The sequence below is a fragment of the Rhinopithecus bieti genome, unplaced genomic scaffold (assembly GCF_001698545.2).
Source record: "Rhinopithecus bieti isolate Rb0 unplaced genomic scaffold, ASM169854v2 scaffold_16834, whole genome shotgun sequence".
NCBI classification, from domain to species: Eukaryota; Metazoa; Chordata; class Mammalia; order Primates; family Cercopithecidae; genus Rhinopithecus; species Rhinopithecus bieti.
In genome coordinates, this window is record NW_016809297.1 from 628933 (window position 1) to 640685 (window position 11753).

An 11753-nucleotide genomic window follows, 5' to 3' on the forward strand; every position below is an offset into this window, starting at 1 on the left:
AAAAAAAAAAAAAAAAAAAAAGACTTCTAAATCTGGCTTTGCCACTGAAGTTTTACTATACAGCAATAAATTTTCCAAATATAGCTAATTTTTATAGTTATTAACACAGAAACAGCTATATTTAATACAAGTATTTTTTATAAGTTATCACAGACAAATTAAATCTTCTGTCTTACCATCAAAGAAGCTCTTGGCTCTCAGGTAACTGACACTGAGCCTAAGAACTGAAAGTTTGTCCAACTTATTAATTACATCTTGTGGGAAAGGCAGCAGGCTAGCCAAACGGTCCAACTCTGTATTAAGTCGGTCTCTATGCCGCTTGGAAGGATTTGACTTGATTCCTTCAGCCGGGATTGGCTTTACTCTGAAAAACAAACAAAATACCATAAAAAATCCTTTAAAAAAAATAAAGCAAAAATTTGTATTGCATTATAACATCTCAAATATTTCTCTAACACAACAAACTTTTAAAGTCTACTTAAAGTTTACATAAGTCTTTCTAAAATCTTCCTTTCACATCTTAAGAAAACAAGGGAATGGGTTAAATTCTTCCTAATATTTCATTAAAAAGCTTATGAACGCATCATAGGAAAATGTTTGCTTATACTTCATGGATTTGTAGTATAGTGATTCCCAATTAACAGATCTACTGGGATTTTTTTCCCCCTCTCAAATGCATTAGCCATTGTTTGGTGGGAAAAAAAGAGATATTTGTGATGAATTATATGAAAACCATACTCCTTTTGCTATCTTCCACAGGAAGCATCTCAGCATCACTGATGTTGTCAATAAATAGGGACAACCCTAAATAAAGTATTTATCTTCATATCACCAGCTTCCTGTATTTATTTACTTTCAACTCATTAGAGATAATGGCCCAAAGCCCCTCTGGCACCTGCAGATGGTCCTCTAGCCATCTAATGTGGTCCTCAAATATTAAAAGAATAAAATTGACTTTTGCTATTTACATTTCTTGTTGGCAAATATTAGAGGTTAATGGTGATTACTGGCAATTTTTGCTTTTACATGCAGATAATAATTCTATTTAATTATTAGCTTTCATAGCTTGTGTCTCAATTAGAAAATTCAATGAAACCCTAAACAATTTAGCATGATATTCATCTGAGAAGAAAGACACTCATGGGTCAAAGAGGAATATGAGTTCAGAAATGGGAAGTGGAACAACTTCACACAAAGACCCTAGCCAGGATTTCACAGCAGACATTAATCACTTAAAGTGAATTTAAGGATCATCAGATACCCATGCTGAATTGGAAAACCAAAGTAATTTATACCTTATATCTCTATACCTTCCTGTTAGCCAGAAAAGTTATTATCCAGCATTTTCTTATGACAAAGACATTTCTGACAATTCAAATGGAATTATATTAGCTTTTAGAAAGGAGAAATTGGCCTGGGCATAGTGCTATTAATATGACCCAATCGAAACATTTCTAGATAATTTCTTTTCAATGATGTATGTGGAGAAGTAACACTTTAGGCAGAAAGAAGATGAAAAGTAAATATTTCTACAAAAAAGGTAATACATCGGTAAAATGATGTGTGTGTGTGTATGTATGTATTGACAGATACCATCTCCAGATTGTTTGTACAACTGTGTATATAATAGAAATTGGTGATGGTTCCCCTAGCTATTTTCCCCTAATGATACTGCATTTATAAACAATTTTCAAGTCACACCTAATTACTGCATTTCTCCACTTAACCAACTGAATTTCAAACTTTGCCTATAATGCTTGTCTACCTCATTGTGCAATTCTCTACTGGTTAATTAATAACCACTATCAAGTATTTATTTATATCTATCACATCCTGGACAGCCCAGGTAAACACTTTTCTTCTAAATATTCAACAAGTGCTATGGGAGCTAAGCAGAAGCAGCAACTGCTTGAAAAAAGATTTTACAGAAAAGGTGGTATCTGAGATGGGTCTTGAGGGAGGGACAGGATTTCAGGAGGAGGCATAACTAAGCATTGGTGAACTGTGAGAATTCCCCCATCTGAAGGGAGAAGCACAGGGAGAAAGAGAGAAATGAAGAAAGGTGGTTGGGGCCACATTCTTTCAACAAATATTGAACACCTATCAAGTGCCCAGAACAAAACACTTACAGGTGAACAAAATATACAAAAGTTCCTGTTGTTATGGAGCTTACATCCTAGGTGGAGGATGCAGAAATAAACAAATAAACATATAACTTTTAGGGGGGGTGAGTGCTAAGAAGAAAAATAAAGCAAGGTAAGAAACTAAGGGGTGACAGAAGTGATGCTGGTTTGGATAGCCTAGGAATGTCTCTCTGATGAGATGTTTCAGCACAGACATGAGTAAAACGAAGTGAGCCATGTGGGTGTCTGATGCAAAAATGTTCAAGATAGAGGAGATAGCAAAGTAACAGTAGAAAATTGGACTTAGGCATCTGTTCTTAAGTGTTGAGCTGGGATTTACAAGATCAGCCTGTGTTTTACCAAGCTGACTCTGGTGATAGAGAATACAGAAAGCAGGGCAGGGTTCGCTGAAGTTAGGATTCTGGGATGCCAGGAACTTCTTTCTAAAACATAAATCTGACTATGTCACTCCTCTGATTAAAATCCTTCAGTAGCTCTGAACTGTCCATGTTCCTTAGCTTGGCACGCAAAATCCTTCATGATCTTTCTAGCTTCATCTACCCCTCTGGCTTCATTTAATCTAGTCAAAGCCATTTTTGTCTATTCTACCCCAGAGCTAAGAAATTACTTACAGTTACAACATGTGGTTTGGTGCTTTCATACAACCTCCTTGTTATGTTCCACCCGGTTCAAGTCCCCGCTCAAGTACATCACTTTCACGAAGTCCTCCCTGACCAACCTCACAACGGATTAGCAACTCTGCCCCATTTGACTTCTTATACAAATGCCTTATACAATGCTTCCATTAAGGAATATTCCATACAAACAACTTCACATAAATAGAAAATCTGTATACAATCCAGTCCTGCACTCTTGGTAGCTTTCCAGTAATGATTATGAAACACTGGAGAGAAGAAAGTAACACAAACACTGAAACAAGGCAAGATGCTACGATATAGGGAAAACCAATAGTAACATAAAGGTATCCCTTCATGTGGGTATCCCTTCATGTGCTGCCTATCTTGTGCTGGCTCCTTACAATATTCAACCTCACACTAGCTTCTGAGGCTTGCTTTTCATAATGCAAAATTGTCTACACTTCTAATGTATTACTATGTGTCTCATAAAGTATTTAATATGAGAGCAAATTTCCATTGTCAAGTAACCTAATTGCTTATACTTGTTTGCCTAACACCCTTATTTCTACATAAGCTTGAATCATTTTTGTATCCTTAATGCCTAGCATAATGTTTGACACAGAGTGGATTCTCAATTAATGTTTGCTGACCAAAAGTGCCAAGAAAAGAAATGATCACAACCTGACCAAAGGCAGTGACAGTGAGGTTAGGAAAGGACTGGCTTGAAGAGAGATTTAAGCCAGACTCAAATGTTCACTGAACTAAACTAACTCGGTATAGGAAGCAAGGAAGAGGAAACCATTGAGGAGAGGTTGCAAATGGTTCTGCGACTTGTAGCTTGGAAAAACAACTACATTTCCTAATGAGAGCTGTACCAGAAAAGGAAGAAAGTGGCTTGAGGATAGACCTCAGCAATACCAACATTTAGGTATAGGGCTATGGAAGAGGTGTAGACACAGAGGAGAAATGATAGACAGGAAAAGAACCAGGGTAGAATATTTTGGAGGTCATAGAAGAAAGTCAAATACACAGAGGAATTAAGGTCAGGGCTGAGAAGTACCCACTGAACTTAACAATTCAAATGTACTGGATTTGAAGCTTTTAAAATGTCAGATTGTTAAAGCTAACAAAGGTAATTCATTTGACCCACTTTTTCACTGATTTTGTGAGAAATGTACAGATTTTGTGAAAATATTTAATATCTATCCATACATCTTGAAGATATACAGAACAATTAAAAATAGAGAGTAATCTTACATTAACTACACTTGACTTGGATTATGCTAATATTTTTACTTTTGTATTGTCTTCGAATCAATACCAAAGGACACTGCTAACCATTATTTAAGGAAAAGGCTGTTTGAAATATAAATAAACATCCCTGTAAGATTGGATTTGGGAGCTCTGGAGTTCAAATACCTCCTGAAATAGACCATATGATGTTGGTCAGGCAAAGGAGCAACTTATTATTTTTTGAAACCTTTACCTCAAAAATCTTGTCCCAATCTGTAATCAAAATTGTTATGAAATCAAGAATCTAGCTGACTGCATGCCACACTTCTGTTTAGAAGTCCTGCAAGCCTTAACTGCTGGTGGTAACAGGCCCAACAGTATGCCCAATGACAGTTTGAATGCTATCTTGAAAGTCTTTTAAGATCTCCATCAAAAATGTCTATAAGGTTCATCATTTGTAGCCAGTGTTTGAAGTAATGCTGAAAAAATTAACCAAGTTTAATCATAAATATAACTGTATATTTATGTATATATGTGTATATATATAACTTTATATAATATTCGTTATAAAACCTCAAAATGACATGCAAAGATATGGTTTCAGTAATCCTATGAGATTAAAGTGACATTTTTTTAACAAGAGATTACCTCTTACAGTACTGAGTTTGCTCTATCGGATTTTTCCTCAGCGTGATTTAATCTACTCTTACTGCTTTGGTCTACTTACCCATAACTTGTTTATCTTTATTTCCAGTACCTGTACCTGACTGCCCTTCCATTCACATTCCCCAGGAGTTGGGCACCCATTTCTCAGCACTAACTATGGTGTTACTCTCCATCCAACAGCTAGGAAATCTGAAGTGTTCCTCAATAAAATCCCCCTACCATACTACTTACACCCAATAAAGCCCAACTCTTAACCCCATTCATTCTTCATTTCCTTCCCCCAGCTTCAGTGCATCCATATTTATCTCTGAATATAAATTTCAAATATTTACAATCATAAACTATGTACTTAACGTAATGGAGGGGACACATAGCACAAATAGATCCCAACTTCACTATTAGGCTGAACACAGCTGGATATTTTATTTCCCTATATGCGTCAAAAACATCTACAAAAACTTCTGAGAATTCTGGCTGGAAGCCACTTTTAATGAGTCAGAAGTCTTCTGCCACCCTCCTGCTGCTGCCCTATAATTGTGATGAGTTCTTTCCTTTCCCTTTTGTTTGCTATACCTGAGGAGAGATGATGAAATATAAACAGCATAGTTTCTAGCACAAGACATTAGCAGGGAAAATCAGGAAAATGAAATATGGCCTAGAAACCATATAAGTTCCATAATCCTGAAAACTCATTGTTTCCCTTCCCCTTCTTCTATGCAAATACACGTTTTATTTCCCCTTAAACCCACATAAAATGTATCTACCTTACCAGAAGCACTAAAACATTACAAAAAAATTTTAAGTGGTAGATAATTGTTAAATTAGCGCATCTCAAATATGTACTATGTGCACGGTACTATACTGGGAAGCTCTCGTTGCTTCAAAGACAAATGATAGTCTTATCTTTAAAGACACTCTTTTTCCTACTAGGAGGAAATATATTTTATAACATGGCAAAATCAAGCATAATATATTGCTCAGTAACACAGGTGCTGTAAAGGAGTTCATGGAGATGTGGCATCTGAATCAGGTCTTAAATACAGGCAAGACACTTCTGTTTCCGTGACGGTAGAATACCTAGCTTTCTGCAATTACCCTTCTCTTCCAGAAAATCACACCAAAACAAGAAAAGCAGGAGCCAGAAACACAAACTCTGTCTCCAATGAACCTAAGAGACAGCTAAACCCAGACGCAAATAAACAGGAAGATGGTAGAAAAGAAATCAATAATAGTATAGAACAGGAAGGAAAATGTAATCACAGTATATTACTTAGCTCAACAGTAAACACCATACAGTCAAAAACAATACAACGCTAATGTGTATATAACCTAAAATTGTGATAAAATATATTGGGAGGATGGGGGATGGTGAAAAAGGTTAAGGAGAGACAAGAGAGGGCTAAAATCCCTAACTACCACAGTAAGACATCAAAAGATAAGGCCTACTATGCTATACTTAAGATGTGCCACATATATAATTGACTTCTGAAGTCTGCCAGTGTTATTTAATAGGAATACATTTTAAAACAAATTTCAATAGAAAGAAGTAAGAAGAACAAACTAAAAGACGACTGAAAAATGTAAGACAAAACAAACGAATATGTAAAGGACAACCTAAGTAGAAAATCTGCTAATACAAGTGCTTCTCCTATACACAACCACGATCCCAACATATAACTTTAATTACCAACCACACTTTTGCCTATGAAATTGACAATAATATTTTTTAAGCAAAAATGCAAAGATATAGTCACATCCCCAGATTGATGATGGGATTGTAATTAGCAAATTTTTCTTAATCTGACACTATCTCTTGGAGTGTACACTTTGGTTCAACCTTAAAACAACACATACTTTACTATACCAAAATTCCGTTACAGGAATTTTTTCCTAAAAAAATGAATTCGCATAAAAATTTACATGTCCCAAGGGTATTCTCTGAAATATTAAAGTATTAAATGGTTGAGCATAAAATTTTCTCCCAAAACAAAAACAGTTAAATAAATTACAGAATATTAGCACAACAGAGTATTATGCCATCTTTAAAAACAAACAACGTTTCAAAGGGGAAGGGAAGCAGGTAGCAAATCCTTAAGACAGGAGAAAAGACTCTAATATGAAAGGACGTAAAACACAAGTATGGAGATAGGCAAGTACAAATCATGTATGGGAAATGACAAATAATTTATTTCAGCTGTAACACTATCCGAGCAGAAACAGTGAAAATCTCTAGGATATGGCTGTACTGCATGCATCACTGAATCTGTTCACCTGGATAGTACGAACGCAAGTCAGTAAGAACACAAGCTTTGAAGCCAAAAGACCTGGGATCCAATATCCAAACTCTTTTTCATTACCTGAGCAACTCTGAATTTGAATCTCAGTTCCCTATGTATAAACTTAAATCCTACTACCTTTCTTTGGTACTATTACAAAAATGAAGAAAATGATGTAAAGAATTGGGCACGCTTTTATCAGAATAAGTGCTAATAAACAGTCATTTTTTGTTATATTAAGCCACTAGCAAAATATCAGTTTTAAAAGAAGCGTGGAAGTAGAAAGGTACTATTGTAAAAGATTTGTATGGTATTTACTTCTAAGTAACTGTCTTAATTAAATATATGAGTAAGCACGTACTATGTAAATTTATTCACCAGTGAAGTAGCACATTTCAGCTGTAGCCGTAATTGAGAACATAATCATATACTGCCTCTTACTGTTTCACGGGAGAATTGATTGTTCTGTGATAATGTAAGCTAAAAGAATATAATTTATGTTTCTGTTTCATTTATATCTTTAGCAGTCTTCAGAGTTTTTATATATTTTTTGTTCTGTTTTAGTTGTGAGAGTAGCAGTACAGGTGCTGACTGTCCTGCTTTATTGGTTGAGAAACTTGCCCAGATCTATAACAGTGAAGAAACTAGACCTCATTTTTTAGTTTAGATCCAGTGCTTTCAATTTATACCTGCTTCCTCTTTTTGCCATTTAGTGTCATCTATAACCAAACACTTTCACTTACTTCATTTCATAGTCCTAACAAGCAAGTGTCCATAACTACTATGTATATGCCATCTAAATCAAGCTATTTGAAAGAAAAATGATGGATAAATAATTATGTAAATGAAAAGACCCATTTTTTTTTTTTTTTTTTTTTTTCAGACGGAGTCTGGCTCTGTCGCCCAGGCTGGAGTGCAGTGGCCGATCTCAGCTCACTGCAAGCTCCGCCCCCCGGGTTGAAAAGACCCATTCTTTTATTTTAGATGCTATTTTAAAAACGGCACCATAAATTTATATAAAACATTTAATGAATATTATGTAAGTAATACAATTCAGTACATGTATGAAATTCATGACATTTAAAAAGAATGAATAGCAAGACAGAAAATGTTTTTATATATTATTATTAATATGTTAATAGAAGTAAAAGTTTTTATCAGTATGCATTTTAAAGAAGGATCAGCTAAGGCTCAGAAGTGACTTTTAGTTCTGACACTTCATGATGGCTTAATCACCACTACAGCTGGTATCATTTTAAAGTGTAGATCCCCTTTTCTCAACACCTATTATTTGCCAACATACAGTGCTAACTTTCTATGTATAGGTAAGCTGAAATCCATTACAACTTATTCTTTATTATTAAAACCTTAAAATACAAAATATATCCAAAATTATCACTAGGGAAAACATTCTATTTAATTCTATAATTGCCTTTTGACTATCTTCATGAGACAAAATAAACAAACACTTTCATTTCCAAAGAGAATAAACACAGGATTTGTTCTCTTTTTCTGAATAGGGTTACTAAGTATGGGGCAACAGTCTAAGGAAAGTTAGAGTAGATTCTATAATGAAGGTCATCTTCGATATTTTCTTCTTTAAAGTAGGAACATGAATTAGATGTAAAGTTGCTTCAGAGCCTTTAATTTCCCAACTTTCATTACTCCAAAAAGAAAGGAAACATTTATTGAAAGTTCAAGATACTTCAGTGGGATTAAATTGAACACATTTAAAATGTATTTCCTACTAATAAAGATAATTTTCAATGTGAGAGCCGCCACTAGGGGGGGTTGATTTTTCTTAATAAATTCATCTCAAGATTGAAAGAGCCTCAGGTTACAATTGTCAACTACTTTAGTCCAAAATTTTATGGAATATATATATTCCATAAAATTTATATTTAAATAGTTGTCTTTTTAAACAGTCCTGTAATTATGCTACAGCACATTTTATCTGTAAATAACATAAAATGGCTCTCATTTAAGAGGTCAAAGTTAAGTAGGTCTGGATAGCATTTTCAGCTCAACAAGATCTATTTTCCCCAATGTTGGCAGGTTTTAGGGCTCATTAGGTCACAGACTAGTAGTTTAATTTTAAAACTCAAATTTAATATCAGGTTTAATGACTTCATTTCTAAAATAAACTTTGATTTACTGCATTATAAAATTAACAATTTTCATTCAGGTAAAATAATTTATATAAACACTTTCACTTGATAAAGAAAATACCAGCACTAGCCTTTTCTTACAGAGGAAGCTGGTGATATTTAAGGCATTTGTATGATTAGAAGCAATATATGGTGCTCGGTAGAGATCTGATAAACATCTATGCTAACAAAATAAAATGTGGGTGAATGGGAAAAATACTTTTGTTATAAGAAATTAACACAAGCATATTAAAGACTAAGAAAGTGTATTAGGATAATCTAATAAAAAGTACATTTTACGCAAAATAACTAAAATCCATAAATGTTAAACTGTATAATGAATACAAAATTATGGCATTTGTTTTTGTTTACAAAGCCACCCAGGTCCTTTTATAACACCCTAACTGAAATCCAGTATCTTAAAAACACATCAGGGACATCTTCCTGTTTTCTCACTATACACGTAAAACCTATGACATCCCTATTATATATGATGCTAAGTATATCATTGCATTAATAAACACATAGAACAGACATTTGGGATGCTTCCTACTAACCATGAAGGACAATGCCAAATAAGACAAACATACTTTAATATAAGAAACCATTCTACAAAATTAAAAGTATTATAAACCGATGTCTCAAACTGCCAAGGTAGAAAACTGCTGGTTTGACAACATTCCCTTAAAACACACTGTACCATAAAACTTCCATATTTTAATCAGTCTATTTATAGATTATTCTCTGTTAATGCCAATTCATAAGTCTAGTTCTGAAGAACTATGATAACTGAAATTCTGAAAGGAAACTAAAATTTTAGAATGAAACTTTAAACCAATAACTGGTTTTAAATGTAAATCTTAAAGTGTTATTTTTCTGGTTCCCATTAGTGGCGGTTGGAGTCTAAGCAAAACGCACACTTCTGATTTGGTCTGAGAGGACGTTTAAGAGTTCTTAAAATTGTTTACGAAAACTTGAAAAACATGCAGGTAAAGTAACTCAGAGATAAAACTAGAAATAAAAAAATTGGAACAAACACATGAATACAACCACCACACAACAGGAAAAGTTTCCAGCACGGATACTTTTTTCTGACACACAAGAAAATAAAGTATTTGCCATCTCACACAAATATTCCACCAAAATCAACCGACAACGACAAAAGCAAGTTTGTACTCACTCAATTAGAACAAAACTTTGAAGGGGAAAAGAATTAGAGGTAAATGTTAAGAATGAAAACCTCTCTCAAATGCAGTTCTAAATCTTTTATGATACGGACTCTACAGCCACCCCAAAAGTGATAAGCAAGCTTCCGAAAAAGACGTCTGAAGAATACAAATCCTCCACCGTATCCTGTCCGTTGCATCCACTCCTACCTGCTACCACGTCTATCCACTTTACCGATATGGTCACGATGAGCGCTACAAAATTGCTGCCAAATAAGTAAATAAGAGCGCAACAGAAAGCCAGTAGGTGGGGACCAAAAAGTACCTTTAGAGGCACTCAGCCCCTTCGTAAAAGTCAGCATGTGTTTAGCTACCAAGAATGAGAATTAAGACTGTCCTCTAACCTAACCCATGCGGATATTAAAAGTGGAAGGAGATTTCAAGACAGGTTTATACTAACTAATCCATTAGCCCAAGGCAGATCAGAGCTGTCAACAAATCAGGACCAAATCAGAGAGAACAAATTTACAAATGTGAGAGGGTGTGTATGCACCGGTGAGGGGGAAGAGGATGGGTGGAAGGACAATTTTTAAAATGCAATCATTGAAAACGCGAGAATTCAAGTCCTCGGTCTCCCGACCGGCCTCCAAATCTCGATTCCACTGGCAGTGCCGGGAATGAACCTAATCCCCAGGATCGCAGGGATTTGGGGGCGGGGTGGGGCTGCCTCCCGCACCCGCGTGCCTGTGCGCCCAGCCCCCGCGATGAGGACGCGCTCGGGACACTCACGTTTTCTGCACCGGCTTCCGCCGCTTGCGACTGGCGTAGGTGATGTTGGCGCTGCTGCTGTTCATGGTGCCCAGCCGACGGCGGCGGCTACTCCCCGGGCACTGGCGGCCGGGTCCCCGGGACCCGGTGTCGGCAGGGACGACGGCGGCGGCAGGCGCCGGGTTCCGCGAAGCCGCGCCCGTTCCACCTGCGTCCTCTCCGGACAGTGGCGTGGGCGCCGCGCCTCCGCGCCTCGGCTCCCGCAGGCTCCCGCAGCCCGCGCCAGTCCAGGTGAGCTGCCCCGGCCTGGCCCCGTAAGGGGGGGCAAGGGGCGGAGACCCGCGAGCGAGGCGGCGCAGGTGCCGGCGCAGGTGCCGTCTACACCGGCGGAGGCGGCGCGGGCAGAGGAGGAGCCTGGGCCGTCTATTTAGAATCCTGGCCTGGGTCGCTCACGGTGGCGCCGCGCTCCGTGACCGTCGCCGCGGCCCCTTGGGTGAGGGAGGCGCCGCTGCGTTGCCCCCGGGACTTCCCAAATCCTGGGTGCTTCCCGCCTGCGGAGTTCGGGGGCCAGCCACCAGTCCCAGCTGCTCTTAGCTTCCGTTCGGCTACACCGCTGCCCCTGGTCTGAGCTGGCGGTCCGGGGCACGCTCTCGGAACAGAGCGTCGAGGGGACTGCCCAGCCACTGCCTCCCGCCGCCGCGCGCACCGGCTGAATAGCACAAGCTCCCCCGACCCC

General features: G+C 37.5%; 1 protein-coding gene across 1 annotated transcript in view; it reads right to left on the reverse strand.

Moving 5' to 3' along the window:
- Window positions 1-11741, reverse strand: part of AHR (aryl hydrocarbon receptor) — a 49278-nt gene extending 37537 nt beyond the window's left edge. The window contains 2 exon segments of the mRNA XM_017889073.1: window positions 177-364; window positions 11039-11741. Coding sequence (XP_017744562.1) covers window positions 177-364; window positions 11039-11103 — 253 coding nt within the window. The 5' untranslated portion in view covers window positions 11104-11741.
- Between the last annotated feature and the right edge of the window lie 12 nt (window positions 11742-11753).